The 11,972-nt window shown below is 35.3% G+C and overlaps 1 protein-coding gene across 7 annotated transcripts in view; it reads left to right on the top strand.

The window, feature by feature from the left end:
• The first annotated feature begins 4,588 nt into the window (after window positions 1–4,588).
• The window catches only part of LOC107193051 (myosin heavy chain, muscle), a 51,576-nt gene continuing 44,192 nt past the window's right edge, over window positions 4,589–11,972 (top strand). For 5 of the 7 annotated variants that reach the window (XM_015582429.1, XM_015582427.1, XM_015582430.1 and 2 more), the window contains exons 1-8: window positions 4,589–4,607; window positions 5,025–5,442; window positions 7,291–7,434; window positions 8,395–8,551; window positions 8,640–8,866; window positions 9,235–9,298; window positions 9,743–9,841; window positions 10,494–10,597. In XM_015582429.1, coding sequence (XP_015437915.1) covers window positions 5,236–5,442; window positions 7,291–7,434; window positions 8,395–8,551; window positions 8,640–8,866; window positions 9,235–9,298; window positions 9,743–9,841; window positions 10,494–10,597 — 1,002 coding nt within the window. In that variant the 5' untranslated portion in view covers window positions 4,589–4,607; window positions 5,025–5,235. Of the gene's footprint in view, window positions 4,608–5,024; window positions 5,443–7,290; window positions 7,435–8,394; window positions 8,552–8,639; window positions 8,867–9,234; window positions 9,299–9,742; window positions 9,842–10,493; window positions 10,598–11,398; window positions 11,503–11,972 lie in introns of all 7 variants that reach the window. The other 2 variants (XM_015582428.1, XM_015582432.1) reach the window with 1 other exon arrangement.

Here is an 11,972-nt window from a genome sequence, read left to right on the forward strand (position 1 = left end):
TTATTGTTGTAATTATAAGAAAGTACGTTGGATTTATATGAGGCATACAATAATGGACAGTGTCAACAAAATTTTATATTTCTACTGAAAAATTCCAATTTGGCTGTATATTTTCGGTTCTTCTAGGATATTTTTGTTTTCTTATATTATTTGCGAATTAATAATATACATTTATCTTTGACGAAGTTTTTACATCCATGCAATTTGAATAGGCGGTCTATTTAAAAATAAAGGAAACATCTTATACATTTTATAAGTGTAACAAAATAGTGCTGTCATATTTTCAGTTGAATCTTTAAAATTTGCTCTTATATTTTAAGCATTGCTATTGTAATGCATTTAATACCTGCTCGAAATTTACTATATCATAATTTGTCGAGGGGTACATTGACCACGTCCCCAATTGTTTGAAAACGTTCGTTCAAAAATTATATCACACTAATCAGAGGAATAATGAGTTCCGATATATCTTGGAAGAAGTGTGTATTTTGCAGTATCTTTATTATTCCGAGTAAACCATACCATTTTTTGAAAGGTTCTGCTTCTTTATCCAGTTTCTTTGACATTATAAATCTCTGTGAATTTAATCGTAAATGTATTAGTAAATCATTACTAATTAGCAAATGTGTCAACAGGTAGATGTTAAATGTGGTTATAGAAATATTTTTCGAAACACGTTCACCTATCTCTTATCAGATATTTGTGAAACTCTGATACCAATGGACAATTGGATTTTTGAAATTGTAGTTGTAGGCAAGTAGCATGCACCTACTGTAGGTGACACTTTTAACTTTATAAGGCTTGTATGAGCTAGTCGTGTTTTTCATCTTGTCACATTTGTAATAATATCATTAAACTTCAAATTTCGTAACATATGTAAATATGATACAAAACAATTTAGTGCATTGTACGGCGTTCTTATTTGAAGAAATCAATTATTCATATACCATGATAATCTCTCAAGCCAGTCATTTTTTTAACGCGCATATTTTTGCTTAATGATTTTTTTATATTTTGTCCCACATATCTACACACGACCATTATTTTCCACCGTGTTTTCTATACCTTGCCAATCTGATCCCATTATAAATTTTCACGAAAACTATTTAATGACTTCTCTAGAACTATTTCCCGGAATTGTTTAGATTATAATAAAATATGCGAAATGCTATGTGACTGAACGTGTTAGTGAAGTGTCTTTTAGTTTTTAATTATAATGAATATATTGTCCAGAAGTAACAGTAAATGTTCGAATAGCAATATTTTCAGGTACAGCGTCCCAAACCAACACTTCTCTTCCATGGAAGAATAGTTTATATTTTTCCTATAATAGCTTCAGGTACAGAAGGAAGATAGACAGCGTGTTGAATAATAAAAACAACGGACTAAGAATTAAGAAAATAGTGGGTACTGTTCAGTGTAATGAAGTGTAAAATTAAAAGGGTTAAATTGGAAGTAATGAAAATAAAATTTCTAAGTTTCACATACATACAATTTCGAAAACAATGCGCGTTGTTGTGTATACACATGTAGGTATATTTAAAGGTATTTGAAATCTGCGGAAGTCCGAGCTTCGGACAAATTTCGAGTTTCTTCTTAATTCTTTCAGTGTTCTAGCCAACAGTGAAGTGAGGGCAATTTGCTCATCGAAGATGCTTGCAGCTGCTATCATCAAGCACGTGCGTCTTCCACGTGGACCGCTGATCTTGGAGCAGATCAAAAGCTCCGCGTTTCCACGTGAGATCGTTTAGTTCGAACGTAGGCCATCCTAAATTAGATATCATTCCTTGATGGTACACTTTGTGGAGGAACAGCTAGAATTGTCTTTAGGGACGTAAGACAGAATCGAAGGTACAACAGGGGATAGAAGAAAAACGGATGTGCCTGAAAGCGAGCCTGTTGAAAGTAGCTCTTTATCTCGCTTCGACGTCTATTTTCATCTCACTCACCTAAGTGAGGCGGTTGTAGCTTTCCGTGACCACCCCTTGTCACACTTTTGGTATCATCTCCACCTAAAAAGGTAGATTGGCCCAGGAACTAACACGGTCCCGTATTGGCCCAGGAAGTCGACCAATCGTTGAGCTCGTTATATTCTAGGATCACGTTGCACGCGCTTATATTGGGAGCCCCCGCTCGTTTCCCCGACAGAACGGCTCTCTAACGTAAGTGCAGCACGTCGGTGTTCGTCTGATTATTAGCTTTTTTGCTCTCTTTGATTACATTACAACATTAACGCTGAGATACTTTGGATTGCAAACGGAAAAGAAGGGTGAAAAGGGAAACGCATACATATACGAGTACGAAGACGGATAGAAGAAACCGAGAGAATTGCAAAACCGAAAAAAAAAAAAAGTATAATACAAAAAGAACGAAACAAAAGGTATAAAAACAGAACCGTGGTTGTGAGAAGAACCTAGGGGATTTTGTTCGAGATCTGTTCATCCGCAGCTTGTGCCTAGTGACCTATTCAGTCTTGCAAACTGTTCTTTTCTATGGAGTAGTTAGGTAAAAAACCGAAGTGCTGTTCATCGCCTGGTAATTGTTCTTTTCCTTGGTAGACGGAAGAACTCCCGTGGATGCAGTTCAGATTTCGCTAGTGATTTTCGAGCTCGATCTTCGAACTGTGACTGACATTGGTTTCGAGGTGTAGTCCCTATTTTATCACTAAGAAACCGATATCGTCCCGAAAAAGGAAAAATTTTGTGCGCGACCTTTCCTTTAGTGAACGCAACAGTGTTTTTTTTTTCACTTTTTCCTTCAACTTTTTTACGTACCTTCGTAACTTCCTTCTCCATTTCTAATATGTCCGTGAATATCAAATGCAGTGGAATTCTTCGAGCGTGAGTTTGATCAACCGGTGATGTCATTGGTGTTAAATATCAGAAATCAGTGCAACTTTAAGGTGGTTTTAAATACCAGGAGACCTGCAATACAAAAGTTTTTGTACGCGTTATAATAATCCACTGCCGATTTTTTGTATTCTTTTGTTGGCAATGCTCATTTCGATACCGATTAAATAGTGCGATATGTGTACACAAATATCCATTTTCGAAGATATTTCGGGAAAAAGTATGCGCTGTCATACGTTATAAAATTTTATCTACATGTACTAAAAAGAAAGATTGATCAAATTCGGCAACATACTTCGTCTGCTTTCGTGTGTAATATTTCTTCAGTGAATATCCTTCACTGATTCGTATTCTTGAATCAACTGAAAGTTCTTAAAAAAAGTTTCTAAAAGTTTCTAATTCTCCTAGTTTGAAGTGCTTATAAACTTTCGAATTTTCTACAGGACGTCAAAGTGCGGACTTCGCCATTTTGTTTCCGCTGTGTAGTTCCGGAAACACTGTTTTTCCTAGGCCGGTTAGAAATCGAGTGTCCGGTTTCAACGATTGATCTGTTTCTTATTGTTATTTTTAGACTGTTTGCGCAGGTTCTTCTACTTATTTGTCGAACACCGAACAGTCCTATTTTCTGTCCTATATTGGTACACTATAGTATTTATTTTTCCTCCGTAATGTTAGGATTTGTAATATTTTGATTGAAATACTTTTTTTTGATTTTGTGATACTTCTCGTTAACCGTATTCGTACTTTTTAAATCATACATAAATTATTTCGAGAATACCTTCGCATTGTTTTGCGACGAAATAATATTTAGCTGGTTTTAGAAACAAAAAATAGAATGTGACAGAGAAATTGATAGCACAGTCTCCTTTTTCTCTACCGTCTTCTCATGCACCATTGTCAAAATATTGCCAACAACTCGTTCTGATTGTAAAAACCATTTATGCCAATATAAAGCAATGCACCGCATTTCCAATAAATTTACGAAAGAAACACAAATATATAAAGATAATGCTTTCGATTAAACGTTATCAATTATTCGTACAATTTATGTCAAGATGTATAATTCAATCCAAGGCAAATTATTGTTTATTTGGTGATAATTAGTTGCAGTAATGTTAACAATTGAAAAGCATAATTACATTGATATAAACCATTCCACTATACTCTTAATAACTTTAAAAATTATACGAAAACACAGTTCACCTACTAGATAGAGTTACCTAATAGACAATTAATTATCTAATAGATAGGGAACATTTCAAATTAATTTGTTTTAAGCTGTTACATCACTTTACTGAAAGAAGAATAAATACCACCAAAAAGCATATATTTAGATAACGAGTTATGTGTATAGTGTCATTAGAGATATATTGGGATTATTTCTAAATAATTCGCTACCTAATATATTGTGTATTTGTTTTGTTTCTCAAATAATAATTACTATAGACTAATGATCATCCAGGGAGTGATCGGAACAACCGCAGCCATTTGTGGCGAAACCGGAAATGACATACGTGCGAAACAGACGATTGATTGGATACGTTGTCTGTTTCGCAAGTTTGTTGTTTATCTATCTCTTCCTATCCGTATTTTTGTCTTTTTCTTTCTTTATCTTCCGTCTCTGTCTACATCCGTTTTTGCCACAAATATGGTGACCAATCAGCGACGACACACGGTTGTTCCAATCACTCCCTGGAGGATCATTATTATAGAATACAGAGACAAATGTAGGGACTCGCTTTTTGTGTGAAATATCATGTTTGTAAAATTATATTATACTACTTATATGTTATAACCTGGTCAGTTTCTCGATGCTGTTTTTAGCAGAAAGCTGTTCCTGTTTGAAGTCATTATACTAACGTCATTAAGGTCTGATGTAATGTGAAATTATATGATCTAGTCAAAATGTGGTTGGTGAACTGAGAATTTGTAATACACAGGCACATTACTTGAGAATTGAATTCATTACAAATTTACTATTACAAATATTATTACATATTATTAATAAATAATTTCATATTATACATAACATATAAATTGTATAATACAAATTTAAGGATTTATTTACGAATATTACTCAAAGTCGTACATATTTATTTAGTCAAGTGAGAGTACTAAAACAGTGCCAAAAATTAACCTAATAATAATGACGACTGATTATTATTTGTTACGCAGGGCCGCTCAGAACGTGCCGCCAGAAGTAGTCCGTCCGCCGCCGCCGAATTCTTCAAAGAACGAGAAGAAGAGTGAAGGAACGAAGTAATACGGAAATTCTTCCCACACCTTGATACGTGGGAAAACGACGACGTAGAAGGCACGTAGACCTTCCTGGGAACAAGAGGACGTACTAGTAAATAAAATCAACTAGGGAAAGGAACAACCAAAGATGCCGAAACCAGTAAAACAAGAAGGAGAGGATCCCGATCCGACCCCTTACCTCTTCGTCTCTCTTGAGCAGAAGAGAATCGACCAGACGAAACCGTACGATGCGAAAAAAGCTTGCTGGGTACCCGATGAGAAGGAAGGATATCTCCTTGGTGAAATCAAGGCTACCAAGGGCGATGTTGTCTCCGTCGGATTACCCGGCGGCGAGGTAATTTTTCTCTTCTTTTTTTCCTGTTTGAAGGAGCAATTTCCTTTTAATTTCTCCCGTCCTTATTTTTGCCTAACAACATAAAAAACAATGTCCCAAATTTGTCCCTTTTCTACAGCACAGGAAGATATATTATGTTTAAAAATCGACGCAGTCTTTGCTTTTTAAATTGCATTTAAAGATGTGCAAAATGTTTCAACATTTGCAGCTAGAGATATATACATACTGGCAAACAGATTAGAATTTTTAATCTTTTTGTGGCAAGTAGCCACCTTCTTTCTTTTATTCTTTTTTTCATTTTAATCGTGAATCGAAAGCTTGCGTTGCATCAGATAAACATTTAGCGATCTTATATTATAAAACAGTGTTTACTTATATACGTGTTTCAGAGCAGTTTTACTTTAGAAGTATTTAAGAACAGCTGTTTCTGTAGCAAGAATACATTGGAGGGTCTTTAAGTAATATTAAACACGTTGAAATGTTACAATTCTTTTTGAATACGTTCGGTAATTGCTAGAATACTGTGTACATACATAAATTCATAAAAGTATGTTACTAATGGGAGGAAAATTTGTTTTCTGCAACAGCGAAGACTGTGTAAAGCTTTTTGTCAAAAGAATGAATTTCCTGGGATTATCTGACATTTTGAGATGACATAAAGAAATTGTACGATCTTCTTTTACTATTTTTATCGGCAAAGACGTACTCTGACACGTAGTCTCACTTAAATTTCACTATTTTACGTGCTTCGTTACATAATGGTTCAGCAAACCCTGCCGGGTCTTCTTGTCATCCGGCGACCGTCGCTGAAATGCTATTGTTAGCATCGTCGTCGGCACCGGTAATAATAAATTGAAACGCCACTTCTCGAAACATGGGTCAATATATTTTTAGAGCACTGAAAGCGGAATGGTGGAAGACACGCATGACAGTGTATATTAAAATATACTGAATCGAGGTGTAGAAATTTGTCAATTAATTAATTCGTATGAATAATTTTTACATCTATCAACTTACATTTACATCTTGACATTGACTGTAAATTGTGTACCAACGGAAATTGCAGACTGATCTTCATATACGAAAATAAAAACGTTCATGACTGTACACCCATTTGCGTCAATAATGTTGTAGCTATCGATGAATACGTATTCGATAAAAATCGTGTATCCACATAAATTCAATTTACTAATTTATAAGTGATGTGATATGATATAACATCTACTGACACGTCTAGTGTCATAATTCTATATTCTCCCATTAATAGTAATTAATGTATGGTAGTAAAGTGAATTTTATGTATTCTCACTAAATGGCCCCGTATTTACGTACAGTAATTTTATTTTAGTTTAACTGTGGTATACGTTTCCGACAAGCATAACGGAAACGAAATATTACATTTCAATAGAAGTTTTTACTTAACTGTTCCCCGAAAAAAATATATATACATATAATAGGTAATTTTCAATAGAACACTACAGAATGAGAAACGTTATTACTCTTATTTAAATATTCCGAAAATAATTTTTAATAGTAAATTTGAAAATTCTAGAGTGTTCCTTGAAGATTGTCCGATGAATGTTAGGAAATTTGTGTCATGTAACAAACTAGGATGACGTTAAAGATATTGAAAAATAATGCTTGTACAGTCGAAACAGTTCCGCAAGGATCAGCTGTCTCAAGTTAATCCGCCAAAGTTTGAGAAGTCTGAGGACATGGCGGATCTGACATTCCTGAACGAAGCGTCTGTGTTGCACAATTTAAAACAGCGTTACTACAGCAAACTGATATACGTAAGTTTGACTTTTGCTATTAATTAATCACATTTCTTTCTTTTCCTCTGAATAGAGCAAGGACTTCAAAAAGGACCAGTTGCAACAAGTGAATCCGCCAAAGTATGAAAAATGCGAGGACATGTCAAATCTGACCTATCTCAACGATGCTTCGGTTCTTCACAATCTAAAGCAACGTTACTACGCCAAACTTATTTACGTAAGGCTATTTCCCCTAAAGGAGGATCGTTCTCTATAGTGATGACGTGATGTTCACGCTTCTGTTATATTCTCTCCTACCCTGGCCCTACGCGAAGGGAAGTCACGTTTGCGCTAGGAAGCGTTGGATAAAGCACTTGGACGTGCCACCACGTTTCATCCTGAAATATTTTTTCTCCTTTTGAAACCGCATTTCGAATTCTATTTCGTACAGAATTGCATGCAACTGTTTCGGGACATCGACCTAAGGTACCTAAACGAGCCACGATGTCTCAATTCTTTCCACTTTACGTGTTTCAATGCACGTATCCTCGTTCCTATGAAGAGATTGGGTCACCAATCAGTTATATTAAGCAATACTTTCTGTCTGCATGAACATTTCAATGGTTCCGAAATGTCGACTTAAAACACCTGGACGTGTCACGACATTCTTTTGACCCCCTAGTTTTATTATCAAACCTTCGTAATTCACATTCACAAGATCATAAAAAGTTCGGACGAAAATATCGTTCTTTTCATGGAAATTACACAAAATTCGAAATACAAACTTATTGGATCTTTAATTTCTCGCTGCTTTGATATCGTTTGCATTACGGAAGGAAGTAACCAACGAGCGGTGTGTGCACGAAGAAAGTTCTCATTCAAGACTCGAGATTCTTTCGTACAAAATGGCATTGACATTTATGTTGAATTCTGGTCATTTTTTATTACATTTGTATGCATTATAATAATTGTTGTTATGTTTATTTTGTGTTGATTTCTGATTTCTTATTAATTTGATTGTATTATGTTGCATAATACATGTTACGTAACATGTTCAACTACAGGATGTATTTCAATATTCAATTATTTAAATCACTTTGCAAAATAGAAACAAATCAGAAATTAAACTTGTTTTCTTTCCATTTGGTAAATCTTTTCGAAAGGAAATTTTTCTTAATGAACGAATGATCTTTTACAGACTTACTCCGGCCTGTTCTGTGTAGCTATAAATCCCTACAAACGTTTCCCTGTGTATACATCGAGATGCGCAAAATTATACCGAGGCAAAAGGCGTAATGAAGTGCCACCACATATTTTCGCCATTTCTGACGGAGCATACGTGAACATGTTGACCAGTATGTATATCGTATCATTAGTTTTATGTAAGAATACCATCAGTGCACACAAAATCACTAAATCTCATATCTACATTTCTGTTAATAGACAGTGAAAATCAGTCTATGCTCATCACTGGTGAGTCTGGTGCTGGAAAGACTGAGAATACGAAGAAAGTAATTGCGTACTTCGCTACCGTCGGTGCTTCGACTAAGAAAGCTGATGAGGCGAATCAAAAGAAAGGTTCCCTGGAGGATCAAGTTGTACAGACAAACCCCGTATTGGAAGCGTTCGGTAATGCCAAGACCGTCCGTAATGACAATTCCTCACGTTTCGTAAGTTTTATCTCTCTCTCTCTCTCTCTCTCTCTCTCTCTGCCCCACTCTCATACCTTTGGACACTATAGAATTGTTAGATATATTCTAGAATCAAGCAATTAATAATATAAATTATGTATATAACTTATTAACTACAATAGCACTTTCATGCGCATTAAATAATGATGTGTAAATATGGCAGAAAATAAGTATCAAGTATAGTTAATTTTCTCCATGATTTTTGTACACAGAAGAAGCATCAGTGTTGGAAATAAAATTGCCATTGGTGCTCACTTATTTCACGCGATACTCATACTACATGTTGTATAAAATGCCCTGTCTACATTAAACTAATTACTATTTCGCTCCTCTTTACTGTTGAATAGGGTAAATTCATTCGTATTCACTTTGGTCCATCTGGAAAATTGGCTGGTGCTGACATCGAAACCTGTAAGCTTCCATTTGTAGATTATTATTAATTTATTTCGATTTAACCAGATTTTATATTCTATAATGCATATTCATTTCGACTGAGAGTTTCATTGGACTAAATACAATCGCTGTATAATTTGTACTATATTTCAGTGCAGTCTTAGCTACGTAGATAGACTTATTTAGAAAGGAATGTAGTTGGTTTATAGTTAGTGATTCTGTTCGCACATATATACTAGTTTTGTAATCGAATCGTTTTATTTACGTTTATATTGACATTACGTCTTTTTATGGCAGTCATATTATATCAGACAAGAAACAATTGCATCATGATTTATTTTCGATAACAACGCAATTTTACTACTTTCGAGGAAATAAAATAAGTATACTGACACAACAGAAGCATTAACGGCTTCGAAACTGTACCTATACTGTAAAAATAATACAATCTGTTTTATATAGATCTACTGGAGAAAGCACGTGTCATCTCCCAACAGACTCTGGAGCGTTCATACCATATCTTCTACCAAATGATGTCCGGCTCTGTTAATGGTTTGAAGGGTAAGACTACTCAGACTCCATTATTACGAATTAATTATTATCCAATATTAATTATTAACACAAATTTAATCTAATTCAATGGTATAAAAAGTATTTTATTCAAGCAGCGATTTATCGTTTAAGTTGGGAAGTATATATCTATTGCCTATAATGGGAGGGGAATCACGAAGACATCAACCAGTAATCCTTTTCACTGTTTTTTGCGAAAAATTATACGATTAACTGGAAAGTACATATTATATATTGTTAGCTTAAAACATACTCGGTGTCGATATGATAACACAATTAGATCATCATAACGCAATGCAGAAATATGCAGAAAATACCAAAATTCTGTGTACTATTTACTCTTAAATTTATTTTAGAAAATCTCACAGTTGGACCGTATCTGTTATTGAATTTAAAGGAGACACCTATTCAAGTTAGCAATGTATCTGTACTACCATCGGTACCCTCCTGTTCCTTATTTAATAACCACGCTTGTAAATAGGAAAAAGGTGAATGAAACTGCAGCGGAAACTACATAACTACATGACTCCTTGTAGTTTACAGTTTTATCGCACAAATAATTTCACCGCGAGTCGATTATTTTGTGGACCTTCCTCTTTCGTTTTATCAGACTTTTCACTTTTTTGATCCTCGTTCGATATAGCGATGTGCTGCCTGTCGGACAACATCCAAGATTACTACTTCGTCTCTCAGGGCAAGACCACGATCCCAAATGTCGATGATGGCGAGGAGTGTACTTTGACTGACGTAAGAACCTGACAATCATGCCAGGGCTACGCATCACTCCCTCCAATCTCATATTTTCTATCTTATTGAATTTTTTTTTTTCGACCCTTCTGCTGTACCCACTCGTGGTTCATATCCTTTGTGGCTTCTTTTGTTGTTCTTCCTTTTACATCTTTTGTGTCCCCCTTCTTTTGAGTTTGATGATTACGTTTTCCTACGTAAACTTAGAGTATGTTTGGTTTTAATGTTCCGACGGAAAGAGAAGAATGCCAGGGTTCCGTTTCCGTGTCCTCGTTTTAATTTTTCCTGAATTTCTTTTTAAGTGGAATGTTTGTAAAAATGACATTTGTATTCCTTTGAAGCAGAAACACCTGCGTACATTTGTTAAGGTCCTTTTAAGCACAGGACTTTCCCACATTATGAATTAAACCCATTATACATGGAGGGGAAGGATCTTATAGAACGGTACATGAGAAAATTGTACCGTGTATTGTTTCCTTAAGTAGAAACCTTACTCATATATTGTTATGCTTCTCTTTTAATACGTTAAATATGATACTTATTTCGAAAGTGTGTAAATTATCGCATGAAAATTCGTATAGACAAAGAAGCGAACAATTTAAGGAAATTGAGTTTAAAAGAGCTTCGTAAAACAGCTCTAGCAAACATTAAACGATTTTTCTACAAGATCGTTTTCAAAAAAGAGCCTATGAAAGGATAAAACTTTTAGATAAATCTTGAAGGAAAGCCACTGAAAAACGTGGCACCCTCAGTTGTAGTTAACGCCCGCATGTTTTTTGTTTCCTCTTTGGTCACCTGCAGAGATGTTGCTGCTGTCCAACAACATCAATGACTACTACTTTGTATCGCAAGGCAAGACGACAATCCCTGGCCTCGATGACGGCGAGGAACTTTTGATTACTGATGTAAGTGCTTCCCTTTGACCGGCCAAGCACTTTACAATACGATTTTCGAGGTTGAATGATGCACTTTCACACTAAAGCTGCGTCCCCATTATGCCGACCGGCAGAACCAATCAGCAAAACCGAACATATGGGGATATCTTATCGGCACGTGACAACAGGCTGCTCGGCATAATGGAGACACAAAATAGGCCGATCGGTTTTGCCGACTGGTTTTGTCGATCGACATAGTGGGGATGGGGACGCAGCGAAAGAGATAAAGTATAACGAAATCAATTGAATTAGCCTAAAAGAATAGTCCGTTTAGTTCAGTACATAGCAGGATGAAATTGAATAGGATCACTTTTATCATCTTGGTAAATTCTTGATGATAGAATTAAAAATAATAAATGTAATTCCACCTCGAAAATTGTTACTTTCACGTGACCCCGTCTCTTATTAGTGTTCTATTATTCTATGAAAAGTAAGACGCT

Source organism: Dufourea novaeangliae, unplaced genomic scaffold (assembly GCF_001272555.1).
Source record: "Dufourea novaeangliae isolate 0120121106 unplaced genomic scaffold, ASM127255v1 scaffold547, whole genome shotgun sequence".
Lineage (NCBI taxonomy): Eukaryota > Metazoa > Arthropoda > Insecta > Hymenoptera > Halictidae > Dufourea > Dufourea novaeangliae.